General features: G+C 54.7%; 1 protein-coding gene across 1 annotated transcript in view; it reads right to left on the bottom strand.

The window, feature by feature from the left end:
- The window catches only part of MYO1G (myosin IG), a 508,951-nt gene that overhangs the window by 293,355 nt on the left and 200,189 nt on the right, over window positions 1-15,407 (bottom strand). Inside the window, exon 19 of the mRNA XM_063924584.1 lies at window positions 316-420. Coding sequence (XP_063780654.1) covers window positions 316-420 — 105 coding nt within the window. The remainder of the gene's footprint in view (window positions 1-315; window positions 421-15,407) is intronic.

The following is a 15,407-nucleotide window of genomic DNA, read 5'->3' on the forward strand; positions in this document are numbered from 1 at the left end:
GTGTAATATCTGCATGTGATACATACTGTATATCTCTGGTGTAATATCTGCATGTGATACATACTGTATATCTGCGGTGTAATATCTGCATGTGATACATACTGTATATCTCCTGTGTAATATCTGCATGTGACACATACTGTATATCTCCTGTGTAATATCTGCATGTGATATATACTGTATATCTGCGGTGTAATATCTGCATGTGATATATACTGTATATCTGCGGTGTAATATCTGCATGTGATATATACTGTATATCTCCGGTGTAATATCTGCATGGGATACATACAGTATATCTCCGGTGTAACTCACCTTTCGGATATGACACGAGAATAAGACCACGCTGTGGCCATCTTTCTTCCTCAGAGCCTGAAGCATGTTGTAGAAATCGGCTGCTCCGGTGGGATTCTCCGTCCCCTGCATCAGAGGTACAACACAGAGATAGCATGAGGAACTCACAGGAGTCAATGGATGGAAAGCGGAATCACAGCTGAGAAGGGAAAGATTACTGTACATTTGCACGAGTGGTGATATGGGGATTGTTACACCTTTTACAATGCACCAATCAGAGGACATAATGACAGATTCAGTCCTGTGTGATTGTTATAATGATGTAATCAGATAATTGTCCCTTTTATATAATATAGCACTTTTCTGTTTCCTGTGAACTAGAGTGTAAGCTCTATCCTGTGCCGTGACCTCTTCATGTTCCGGCCTGCGTGTATCGTCTCCCCCGCAGGTCCCCGTGTTCCGTGTATAACGCTCTTATACATGTCATCAGCACAATCACTACATCTTAATGGGGAAGAGGCCATTCAGCATAAGTGTGATTATATAATGTAATACAGGAGGGGACAGGATGGGAGATAAGTCGCCGGGGCACTGTCGCAGATATTTGCCCCGCATAAACTGTTCCCCTGTGAGATTATTAAATACAAGTGATTTCCTGCACAGCTTCCTGGCTCCCTGCGGACAGAACCGAACGTCTCATTAAGATTTATGTGCTTTCTGATTGGCCCGTTCCATCCCTCGCATCTCAGACCAGATAAAGCAACAGGAATATGTGTGTCACGCTGTGTCTAGTGTTATTGGGGAATTCAGGAGGACGCCTGGCTGCTGCGTACTGTTACAGTGGGGATAAATAGGAGCATTGGATTATCTGTCTGGCAGGACCTGAGCCGCAGTACTCCTAGGGGACGCTGGATGGAGAGAGATAAAGCGGAAGGAGATAAAGTACCAGCCAGTCGTGGTGGAATCTGTGGCGTAGCAGAAGGTTGACCCGGCGGAGGGAAGGGGTATCCTGGCCCATACTGGGGGCACCAGGGCATCTGGTTTAGCTGAGAATTGCAGATTTCCTGTCAGTGCGACGTGACTGAAGTGACATACAGCGGAGAGGTAGCGTGTTCGGGCTGATCAGTGCTGTACAAAGGATGAACACTAGTAGTATGGACCAGTTCTGCGCTGATGACATCCAGTACTTCTAATGGGCCCTATTTTGTGTAATATGGCCGCTCGGTGGAGGGGAGCATCACCCCGTTGGCCCCATGTATTACAGATCAGATGTCTCCTCACTCTAACGAGTAATATACTGTAAGCCTGACATTAGGGTGAACCGTCCAGGCTTTGAGGAGAAACATGGAAATGTTTGATTTAATAGACACGGGTTAGAAGTTTGACAATGGATGTGGTCTGATGTGTTACTTCTAGCGTGTCATAGATGCAACGCGTTTCACCGAACATGTGCTCTATGGTCATACGTATATTCTGTTCCTTTTGTTCCCCAGTATAAAGGTGAGGTAGGAACGGGGCAAAACACTAACACCCGCCAGGAACAGCTCTCCTTTGGATATCTCGTACAAGTTTTCCCCGCCCGTGTCACTGTTATCCCCCCACCCCGTCACTGTCAGACATATCCGCCCTTCTCACTGTTATCCCCCCACCCCGTCACTGTCACATATCTGCCCTTCTTACTGTTATCCCCCCACCCCGTCACGGTCAGACATATCCGCCCTTCTCACTGTTATCCCCCCACCCCGTCACTATCACATATCCGCCCTTCTCACTGTTATCCCCCCACCCCGTCACTATCACATATCCGCCCTTCTCACTGTTATCCCCCCACCCCGTCACTATCACATATCCGCCCTTCTCACTGTTATCCCCCCCACCCTGTCACTGTCACATATCCGCCCTTCTCACTGTTATCCCCCCCACCCTGACACTGTCAGACATATCCACCCTTCTCACTGTTATCCCCCCCACCCTGTCACTGTCAGACATATCCACCCTTCTCACTGTTATCCCCCCACCCTGTCACTGTCACATATCCGCCCTTCTCACTGTTATCCCCCCACCCCGTCACTGTCAGACATATCCGCCCTTCTCACTGTTATCCCCCCACCCTGTCACTGTCACATATCCGCCCTTCTCACTGTTATCCCCCCACCCCGTCACTGTCAGACATATCCGCCCTTCTCACTGTTATCCCCCCCACCCCGTCACTGTCACATATCCGCCCTTCTCACTGTTATCCCCCCCACCCTGTCACTGTCACATATCCGCCCTTCTCACTGTTATCCCCCCCACCCTGTCACTGTCAGACATATCCGCCCTTCTCACTGTTATCCCCCCACCTTGTCACTGTCACATATCCGCCCTTCTCACTGTTATCCCCCCCACCCTGTCACTGTCAGACATATCCGCCCTTCTCACTGTTATCCCCCCCACCCCGTCACTGTCACATATCCGCCCTTCTCACTGTTATCCCCCCACCCCGTCACTGTCACATATCCGCCATTCTCACTGTTATCCCCCCCACCCTGTCACTGTCACATATCCGCCCTTCTCACTGTTATCCCCCCCACCCTGTCACTGTCAGACATATCCGCCCTTCTCACTGTTATCCCCCCACCCTGTCACTGTCACATATCCGCCCTTCTCACTGTTATCCCCCCCACCCTGTCACTGTCAGACATATCCGCCCTTCTCACTGTTATCCCCCCCACCCCGTCACTGTCACATATCCGCCCTTCTCACTGTTATCCCCCCCACCCTGTCACTGTCAGACATATCCGCCCTTCTCACTGTTATCCCCCCACCCCGTCACTGTCAGACATCCGCCCTTCTCACTGTTATCCCCCCACCCTGTCACTGTCAGACATATCCACCCTTCTCACTGTTATCCCCCCACCCTGTCACTGTCAGACATATCCACCCTTCTCACTGTTATCCCCCCACCCTGTCACTGTCACATATCCGCCCTTCTCACTGTTATCCCCCCCACCCTGTCACTGTCAGACATATCCGCCCTTCTCACTGTTATCCCCCCACCCCGTCACTGTCACATATCCGCCCTTCTCACTGTTATCCCCCCACCCCGTCACTGTCAGACATATCCACCCTTCTCACTGTTATCCCCCCACCCCGTCACTGTCAGACATCCGCCCTTCTCACTGTTATCCCCCCACCCTGTCACTGTCACATATCCGCCCTTCTCACTGTTATCCCCCCACCCTGTCACTGTCAGACATATCCACCCTTCTCACTGTTATCCCCCCACCCTGTCACTGTCACATATCCGCCCTTCTCACTGTTATCCCCCCCACCCTGTCACTGTCAGACATATCCGCCCTTCTCACTGTTATCCCCCCACCCCGTCACTGTCACATATCCGCCCTTCTCACTGTTATCCCCCCACCCCGTCACTGTCACATATCCGCCCTTCTCACTGTTATCCCCCCCACCCTGTCACTGTCAGACATATCCACCCTTCTCACTGTTATCCCCCCCACCCTGTCACTGTCACATATCCGCCCTTCTCACTGTTATCCCCCCACCCCGTCACTGTCACATATCCGCCCTTCTCACTGTTATCCCCCCCACCCTGTCACTGTCACATATCCGCCCTTCTCACTGTTATCCCCCCCACCCTGTCACTGTCAGACATATCCGCCCTTCTCACTGTTATCCCCCCCACCCTGTCACTGTCAGACATATCCACCCTTCTCACTGTTATCCCCCCACCCTGTCACTGTCACATATCCGCCCTTCTCACTGTTATCCCCCCCACCCTGTCACTGTCAGACATATCCGCCCTTCTCACTGTTATCCCCCCACCCCGTCACTGTCAGACATATCCGCCCTTCTCACTGTTATCCCCCCACCCCGTCACTGTCACATATCCGCCCTTCTCACTGTTATCCCCCCACCCTGTCACTGTCAGACATATCCACCCTTCTCACTGTTATCCCCCCCACCCTGTCACTGTCAGACATATCCGCCCTTCTCACTGTTATCCCCCCACCCTGTCACTGTCACATATCCGCCCTTCTCACTGTTATCCCCCCACCCCGTCACTGTCACATATCCGCCCTTCTCACTGTTATCCCCCCACCCCGTCACTGTCACATATCCGCCCTTCTCACTGTTATCCCCCCACCCTGTCACTGTCACATATCCGCCCTTCTCACTGTTATCCCCCCACCCTGTCACTGTCAGACATATCCACCCTTCTCACTGTTATCCCCCCACCCGTCACTGTCAGACATATTCACCCTTCTCACTGTTATCCCCCCACCCGTCACTGTCAGACATATCCGTGCTTCTCACTGTTATCCCCCCACCCTGTCACTGTCACATATCCGCCCTTCTCACTGTTATCCCCCCACCCGTCACTGTCAGACATATCCACCCTTCTCACTGTTATCCCCCCACCCCGTCACTGTCAGACATATCCACCCTTCTCACTGTTATCCCCCCACCCCGTCACTGTCAGACATATCCGCGCTTCTCACTGTTATCCCCCCACCCCGTCACTGTCACATATCCGCCCTTCTCACTGTTATCCCCCCACCCTGTCACTGTCACATATCCGCCCTTCTCACTGTTATCCCCCCACCCTGTCACTGTCAGACATATCTGCCCTTTTCACTGTTATCCCCCCACCCCGTCACTGTCACATATCCGCCCTTCTCACTGTTATCCCCCCACCCCGTCACTGTCACATATCCGCCCTTCTCACTGTTATCCCCCCACCCCGTCACTGTCAGACATATCCGCCCTTCTCACTGTTATCCCCCCACCCCGTCACTGTCAGACATATCCGCCCTTCTCACTGTTATCCCCCCACCCCGTCACTGTCACATATCCGCCCTTCTCACTGTTATCCCTCCACCCCGTCACTGTCACATATCCGCCCTTCTCACTGTTATCCCCCCACCCCGTCACTGTCAGACATATCCACCCTTCTCACTGTTATCCCCCCACCCCGTCACTGTCAGACATATCCGCCCTTCTCACTGTTATCCCCCCACCCCGTCACTGTCAGACATATCCGCCCTTCTCACTGTTATCCCCCCACCCCGTCACTGTCAGACATATCCGCCCTTCTCACTGTTATCCCTCCACCCCGTCACTGTCACATATCCGCCCTTCTCACTGTTATCCCCCCACCCCGTCACTGTCAGACATATCCGCCCTTCTCACTGTTATCCCTCCACCCCGTCACTGTCACATATCCGCCCTTCTCACTGTTATCCCCCCACCCCGTCACTGTCAGACATATCCGCCCTTCTCACTGTTATCCCCCCACCCCGTCACTGTCACATATCCGCCCTTCTCACTGTTATCCCCCCACCCCGTCACTGTCACATATCCGCCCTTCTCACTGTTATCCCCCCACGACGTCACTGTCAGACATATCCGCCCTTCTCACTGTTATCCCCCCACCCCGTCACTGTCAGACATATCCGCCCTTCTCACTGTTATCCCCCCACCCCGTCACTGTCACATATCCGCCCTTCTCACTGTTATCCCTCCACCCCGTCACTGTCACATATCCGCCCTTCTCACTGTTATCCCTCCACCCCGTCACTGTCAGACATATCCGCCCTTCTCACTGTTATCCCCCCACCCCGTCACTGTCACATATCCGCCCTTCTCACTGTTATCCCCTCACCCCGTCACTGTCAGACATATCCGCCCTTCTCACTGTTATCCCCCCACCCTGTCACTGTCACATATCCGCCCTTCTCACTGTTATCCCCCCACCCTGTCACTGTCAGACATATCCGCCCTTCTCACTGTTATCCCCCCCACCCCGTCACTGTCACATATCCGCCCTTCTCACTGTTATCCCCCCACCCCGTCACTGTCACATATCCGCCCTTCTCACTGTTATCCCCCCACCACGTCACTGTCAGACATATCCGCCCTTCTCACTGTTATCCCCCCACCCCGTCACTGTCACATATCCGCCCTTCTCACTGTTATCCCCCCACCACGTCACTGTCAGACATATCCGCCCTTCTCACTGTTATCCCCCCACCCCGTCACGGTCACATATCCGCCCTTCTCACTGTTATCCCCCCACCCCGTCACTGTCAGACATATCCGCCCTTCTCACTGTTATCCCCCCACCCTGTCACTGTCACATATCCGCCCTTCTCACTGTTATCCCCCCACCCCGTCACTGTCAGACATATCCGCCCTTCTCACTGTTATCCCCCCACCCCGTCACTGTCAGACATATCCGCCCTTCTCACTGTTATCCCCCCACCCCGTCACTGTCACATATCCACCCTTCTCACTGTTATCCCCCCACCCCGTCACTGTCACATATCCGCCCTTCTCACTGTTATCCCTCCACCCCGTCACTGTCACATATCCACCCTTCTCACTGTTATCCCCCCACCCCGTCACTGTCACATATCCTCCCTTCTCACTGTTATCCCCCCACCCCGTCACTGTCACATATCCGCCCTTCTCACTGTTATCCCCCCACCCCGTCACTGTCACATATCCGCCCTTCTCACTGTTATCCCCCCACCCCGTCACTGTCAGACATATCTGTCCTTCTCACTGTTATCCCCCCACCCCGTCACTGTCACATATCCGTCCTTCTCACTGTTATCCCCCCACCCCATCACTGTCACATATCCGCCCTTCTCACTGTTATCCCCCCACCCGTCACTGTCACATATCCGCCCTTCTCACTGTTATCCCCCCACCCCGTCAATGTCACATATCCGCCCTTCTCACTGTTATCCCCCCACCCCGTCACTGTCACATATCCGCCCTTCTCACTGTTATCCCCCCACCCGTCACTGTCACATATCTGCCCTTCTCACTGTTATCCCTCCACCCAGTCACTGTCAGACATATCCGCCCTTCTCACTGTTATCCCCCCACCCAGTCACTGTCACATATCTGCCCTTCTCACTGTTATCCCTCCACCCCGTCACTGTCAGACATATCCGCCCTTCTCACTGTTATCCCCCCACCCAGTCACTGTCACATATCTGCCCTTCTTACTGTTATCCCCCCACCCCGTCACTGTCACATATCCGCCCTTCTCACTGTTATCCCCCCACCCTGTCACTGTCAGACATATCTGCCCTTCTCACTGTTATCCCCCCACCCCGTCACTGTCAGACATATCCGCCCTTCTCACTGTTATCCCCCCACCCCGTCACTGTCAGCCATATCCACCCTTCTCACTGTTATCCCCCCACCACGTCACTGTCACATATCCGCCCTTCTCACTGTTATGCCCCCACCCTGTCACTGTCAGACATATCCTTCCTTCTCACTGTTATCCCCCCACCCCGTCACTGTCAGACATATTCGCCCTTCTCACTGTTATCCCCCCACCCCGTCACTGTCAGACATATCTGCCCTTCTCACTGTTATCCCCCCACCCCGTCACTGTCAGACATATCCGTCCTTCTCACTGTTATCCCCCCACCCAGTCACTGTCAGACATATCCGCCCTTCTCACTGTTATCCCCCCCACCCTGTCACTGTCACATATCCGCCCTTCTCACTGTTATCCCTCCACCCCGTCACTGTCACATATCCGCCCTTCTCACTGTTATCCCCCCACCCTGTCACTGTCACATATCCGCCCTTCTCACTGTTATCCCTCCACCCTGTCACTGTCAGACATATCCGCCCTTCTCACTGTTATCCCCCCACCCCGTCACTGTCAGACATATCCGTCCTTCTCACTGTTATCCCCCCACCCCGTCACTGTCACATATCCGCCCTTCTCACTGTTATCCCCCCACCCTGTCACTGTCAGACATATCCACCCTTCTCACTGTTATCCCCCCCACCCTGTCACTGTCAGACATATCCGCCCTTCTCACTGTTATCCCCCCACCCCGTCACTGTCACATATCCGCCCTTCTCACTGTTATCCCCCCACCCCGTCACTGTCACATATCCGCCCTTCTCACTGTTATCCCCCCACCCCGTCACTGTCACATATCCGCCCTTCTCACTGTTATCCCCCCACCCTGTCACTGTCACATATCCGCCCTTCTCACTGTTATCCCCCCACCCTGTCACTGTCAGACATATCCACCCTTCTCACTGTTATCCCCCCACCCGTCACTGTCAGACATATCCACCCTTCTCACTGTTATCCCCCCACCCGTCACTGTCAGACATATCCGTCCTTCTCACTGTTATCCCCCCACCCTGTCACTGTCACATATCCGCCCTTCTCACTGTTATCCCCCCACCCGTCACTGTCAGACATATCCACCCTTCTCACTGTTATCCCCCCACCCCGTCACTGTCAGACATATCCACCCTTCTCACTGTTATCCCCCCACCCCGTCACTGTCAGACATATCCGCGCTTCTCACTGTTATCCCCCCACCCCGTCACTGTCACATATCCGCCCTTCTCACTGTTATCCCCCCACCCTGTCACTGTCACATATCCGCCCTTCTCACTGTTATCCCCCCACCCTGTCACTGTCAGACATATCTGCCCTTCTCACTGTTATCCCCCCACCCCGTCACTGTCACATATCCGCCCTTCTCACTGTTATCCCCCCACCCCGTCACTGTCACATATCCGCCCTTCTCACTGTTATCCCCCCACCCCGTCACTGTCAGACATATCCGCCCTTCTCACTGTTATCCCCCCACCCCGTCACTGTCAGACATATCCGCCCTTCTCACTGTTATCCCCCCACCCCGTCACTGTCACATATCCGCCCTTCTCACTGTTATCCCTCCACCCCGTCACTGTCACATATCCGCCCTTCTCACTGTTATCCCCCCACCCCGTCACTGTCAGACATACCCACCCTTCTCACTGTTATCCCCCCACCCCGTCACTGTCAGACATATCCGCCCTTCTCACTGTTATCCCCCCACCCCGTCACTGTCAGACATATCCGCCCTTCTCACTGTTATCCCCCCACCCCGTCACTATCAGACATATCCGCCCTTCTCACTGTTATCCCTCCACCCCGTCACTGTCACATATCCGCCCTTCTCACTGTTATCCCCCCACCCCGTCACTGTCAGACATATCCGCCCTTCTCACTGTTATCCCTCCACCCCGTCACTGTCACATATCCGCCCTTCTCACTGTTATCCCCCCACCCGGTCACTGTCAGACATATCCGCCCTTCTCACTGTTATCCCCCCACCCCGTCACTGTCACATATCCGCCCTTCTCACTGTTATCCCCCCACCCCGTCACTGTCACATATCCGCCCTTCTCACTGTTATCCCCCCACCACGTCACTGTCAGACATATCCGCCCTTCTCACTGTTATCCCCCCACCCCGTCACTGTCAGACATATCCGCCCTTCTCACTGTTATCCCCCCACCCCGTCACTGTCACATATCCGCCCTTCTCACTGTTATCCCTCCACCCCGTCACTGTCACATATCCGCCCTTCTCACTGTTATCCCTCCACCCCGTCACTGTCAGACATATCCGCCCTTCTCACTGTTATCCCCCCACCCCGTCACTGTCACATATCCGCCCTTCTCACTGTTATCCCCCCACCCCGTCACTGTCAGACATATCCGCCCTTCTCACTGTTATCCCCCCACCCTGTCACTGTCACTTATCCGCCCTTCTCACTGTTATCCCCCCACCCTGTCACTGTCAGACATATCCGCCCTTCTCACTATTATCCCCCCCACCCCGTCACTGTCACATATCCGCCCTTCTCACTGTTATCCCCCCACCCCGTCACTGTCACATATCCGCCCTTCTCACTGTTATCCCCCCACCACGTCACTGTCAGACATATCCGCCCTTCTCACTGTTATCCCCCCACCCCGTCACTGTCACATATCCGCCCTTCTCACTGTTATCCCCCCACCACGTCACTGTCAGACATATCCGCCCTTCTCACTGTTATCCCCCCACCCCGTCATTGTCACATATCCGCCCTTCTCACTGTTATCCCCCCACCACGTCACTGTCAGACATATCCGCCCTTCTCACTGTTATCCCCCCACCCCGTCACTGTCAGACATATCCGCCCTTCTCACTGTTATCCCCCCACCCCGTCACTGTCACATATCCGCCCTTCTCACTGTTATCCCCCCACCCCATCACTGTCACATATCTGCCCTTCTCACTGTTATCCCCCCACCCTGTCACTGTCAGACATATCCGCCCTTCTCACTGTTATCCCCCCACCCCGTCACTGTCACATATCCACCCTTCTCACTGTTATCCCCCCACCCCGTCACTGTCACATATCCTCCCTTCTCACTGTTATCCCCCCACCCCGTCACTGTCACATATCCGCCCTTCTCACTGTTATCCCCCCACCCCGTCACTGTCACATATCCGCCCTTCTCACTGTTATCCCCCCACCCTGTCACTGTCACATATCCGCCCTTCTCACTGTTATCCCCCCACCCCGTCACTGTCACATATCCGCCCTTCTCACTGTTATCCCCCCTCCCCGTCACTGTCACATATCCGCCCTTCTCACTGTTATGCCCCCACCCCGTCACTGTCAGACATATCCGTCCTTCTCACTGTTATCCCCCCACCCCGTCACTGTCACATATCCGTCCTTCTCACTGTTATCCCCCCACCCCGTCACTGTCACATATCCGCCCTTCTCACTGTTATCCCCCCACCCGTCACTGTCACATATCCGCCCTTCTCACTGTTATCCCCCCACCCCGTCAATGTCACATATCTGCCCTTCTCACTGTTATCCCTCCACCCAGTCACTGTCAGACATATCCGCCCTTCTCACTGTTATCCCCCCACCCAGTCACTGTCACATATCTGCCCTTCTCACTGTTATCCCTCCACCCCGTCACTGTCAGACATATCCGCCCTTCTCACTGTTATCCCCCCACCCAGTCACTGTCACATATCTGCCCTTCTCACTGTTATCCCCCCACCCCGTCACTGTCAGACATATCCGCCCTTCTCACTGTTATCCCCCCACCCCGTCACTGTCAGCCATATCCACCCTTCTCACTGTTATCCCCCCACCACGTCACTGTCACATATCCGCCCTTCTCACTGTTATGCCCCCACCCTGTCACTGTCAGACATATCCGTCCTTCTCACTGTTATCCCCCCACCCCGTCACTGTCAGACATATTCGCCCTTCTCACTGTTATCCCCCCACCCCGTCACTGTCAGACATATCTGCCCTTCTCACTGTTATCCCCCCACCCCGTCACTGTCAGACATATCTGCCCTTCTCACTGTTATCCCCCCACCCCGTCACTGTCTGACATATCCGTCCTTCTCACTGTTATCCCCCCACCCAGTCACTGTCAGACATATCCGCCCTTCTCACTGTTATCCCTCCACCCTGTCACTGTCAGACATATCCGCCCTTCTCACTGTTATCCCCCCACCCCGTCACTGTCAGACATATCCGTCCTTCTCACTGTTATCCCCCCACCCCATCACTGTCACATATCCGCCCTTCTCACTGTTATCCCCCCACCCTGTCACTGTCAGACATATCCGCCCTTCTCACTGTTATCCCTCCACCCCATCACTGTCACATATCCACCCTTCTCACTGTTATCCCCCCACCCTGTCACTGTCACATATCTGCCCTTCTCACTGTTATCCCTCCACCCAGTCACTGTCACATATCTGCCCTTCTCACTGTTATCCCCCCACCCTGTCACTGTCACATATCTGCCCTTCTCACTGTTATCCCCCCACCCCGTCACTGTCAGACATATCCACCCTTCTCACTGTTATCCCCCCACCCCGTCACTGTCACATATCCGCCATTCTCACTGTTATCCCCCCACCCTGTCACTGTCACATATCTGCCCTTCTCACTGTTATCCCCCCACCCCGTCACTGTCAGGCATATCTGCCCTTCTCACTGTTATCCCCCCACCCTGTCAGTGTCAGACATATCCGCCCTTCTCACTGTTATCCCTCCACCCCGTCACTGTCACATATCCGCCCTTCTCACTGTTATCCCCCCACCCCGTCACTGTCAGGCATATCTGCCCTTCTCACTGTTATCCCCCCACCCTGTCACTGTCACATATCCGGCCTTCTCACTGTTATCCCCCCACCCCGTCACTGTCAGACATATCCGCCCTTCTCACTGTTATCCCTCCACCCAGTCACTGTCACATATCTGCCCTTCTCACTGTTATCCCCCCACCCGTCACTGTCAGGCATATCCGCCCTTCTCCCTGTTATCCCCCCACCCTGTCACTGTCACACATATCCGCCCTTCTCACTGTTATCCCCCCACCCCGTAACTGTCACATATCTGCCCTTCTCACTGTTATCCCCCCACCCCGTCACTGTCAGGCATATCTGCCCTTCTCACTGTTATCCCCCCACCCCGTCACTGTCAGACATATCCGCCCTTCTCACTGTTATCCCCCCACCCTGTCACTGTCACACATATCCGCCCTTCTCACTGTTATCCCCCCACCCCGTCACTGTCACATATCTGCCCTTCTCACTGTTATCCCCCCACCCCGTCACTGTCAGGCATATCTGCCCTTCTCACTGTTATCCCCCCACCCCGTCACTGTCAGACATATCCGCCCTTCTCACTGTTATCCCCCCACCCCGTCACTGTCAGACATATCCGCCCTTCTCACTGTTATCCCCCCACCCCGTCACTGTCAGACATATCCGCCCTTCTCACTGTTATCCCCCCACCCCGTCACTGTCAGACATATCCGCCCTTCTCACTGTTATCCCCCCACCCTGTCACTGTCACATATCCACCCTTCTCACTGTTATCCCTCCACCCCGTCACTGTCACATATCCGTCCTTCTCACTGTTATCCCCCCACCCCGTCACTGTCACATATCCGTCCTTATCACTGTTATCCCCCCACCCCGTCACTGTCACATATCCGCCCTTCTCACTGTTATCCCCCCACCCCGTCACTGTCACATATCCGCCCTTCTCACTGTTATCCCCCCACCCCGTCACTGTCACATATCCGCCCTTCTCACTGTTATCCCCCCACCCCGACACTGTCAGACATATCCGCCCTTCTCACTGTTATCCCCCCACCCTGTCACTGTCAGACATATCTGCCCTTCTCACTGTTATCCCCCCACCCCGTCACTGTCACATATCCGCCCTTCTCACTGTTATCCCCCCCACCCCGTCACTGTCAGACATATCTGCCCTTCTCACTGTTATCCCCCACCCTGTCACTGTCACATATCCGCCCTTCTCACTGTTATCCCCCCACCCCGTCACTGTCAGACATATCCGCCCTTCTCACTGTTATCCCCCCACCCTGTCACTGTCAGACATATCTGCCCTTCTCACTGTTATCCCCCACCCTGTCACTGTCACATATCCGCCCTTCTCACTGTTATCCCCCCACCCCGTCACTGTCAGACATATCCGCCCTTCTCACTGTTATTCCCCCACCCTGTCACTGTCACATATCCGCCCTTCTCACTGTTATCCCCCCACCCCGTCACTGTCAGACATATCCGCCCTTCTCACTGTTATCCCCCCACCCCGTCACTGTCAGACATATCCGCCCTTCTCACTGTTATCCCCCCACCCCGTCACTGTCAGACATATCCGCCCTTCTCACTGTTATCCCCCCACCCCGTCACTGTCAGACATATCCGCCCTTCTCACTGTTATCCCCCCACCCCGTCACTGTCAGACATATCCGCCCTTCTCACTGTTATCCCCCCAACCCGTCACTGTCAGACATATCTGCCCTTCTCACTGTTATCCCCCCACCCTGTCACTGTCACACATATCCGCCCTTCTCACTGTTATCCCCCCACCCCGTCACTGTCAGACATATCCACCCTTCTCACTGTTATCCCCCCATCCCGTCACTGTCAGACATATCCGCCCTTCTCACTGTTATCCCCCCACCCTGTCACTGTCACATATCCGCCCTTCTCACTGTTATCCCCCCACCCTGTCACTGTCAGACATATCCGCCCTTCTCACTGTTATCCCCACACCCCGTCACTGTCAGACATATCCACCCTTCTCACTGTTATCCCCCCACCCGTCACTGTCACATATCCACCCTTCTCACTGTTATCCCCCCAACCCGTCACTGTCAGACATATCCGCCCTTCTCACTGTTATCCCCCCACCCTGTCACTGTCAGACATATCTGCCCTTCTCACTGTTATCCCCCCTCCCCGTCACTGTCAGACATATCCACCCTTCTCACTGTTATCCCCCCACCCCGTCACTGTCAGACATATCCGCCCTTCTCACTGTTATCCCCCCACCCCGTCACTGTCAGACATATCCGCCCTTCTCACTGTTATCCCCCACCCCGTCACTGTCAGCCATATCCACCCTTCTCACTGTTATCCCCCCACCACGTCACTGTCACATATCCGCCCTTCTCACTGTTATGCCCCCACCCTGTCACTGTCAGACATATCCGTCCTTCTCACTGTTATCCCCCCACCCCGTCACTGTCAGACATATCTGCCCTTCTCACTGTTATCCCCCACCCCGTCACTGTCAGCCATATCCACCCTTCTCACTGTTATCCCCCCACCACGTCACTGTCACATATCCGCCCTTCTCACTGTTATGCCCCCACCCTGTCACTGTCAGACATATTCGCCCTTCTCACTGTTATCCCCCCACCCCGTCACTGTCAGACATATCTGCCCTTCTCACTGTTATCCCCCCACCCCGTCACTGTCAGACATATCTGCCCTTCTCACTGTTATCCCCCCACCCCGTCACTGTCAGACATATCCGTCCTTCTCACTGTTATCCCCCCACCCAGTCACTGTCAGACATATCCGCCCTTCTCACTGTTATCCTTCTACCCTGTCACTGTCAGACATATCCGCCCTTCTCACTGTTATCCCCCCACCCAGTCACTGTCAGACATATCCGCCCTTCTCACTGTTATCCTTCTACCCTGTCACTGTCAGACATATCCGCCCTTCTCACTGTTATCCCCCCACCCCGTCACTGTCAGACATATCCGTCCTTCTCACTGTTATCCCCCCACCCCGTCACTGTCACATATCCGCCCTTCTCACTGTTATCCCCCCACCCTGTCACTGTCAGACATATCCGCCCTTCTCACTGTTATCCCTCCACCCCATCACTGTCACATATCCACCCTTCTCACTGTTATCCCCCCACCCTGTC

Source organism: Pseudophryne corroboree, chromosome 5, assembly GCF_028390025.1.
Source record: "Pseudophryne corroboree isolate aPseCor3 chromosome 5, aPseCor3.hap2, whole genome shotgun sequence".
Classification (NCBI taxonomy): Eukaryota; Metazoa; Chordata; class Amphibia; order Anura; family Myobatrachidae; genus Pseudophryne; species Pseudophryne corroboree.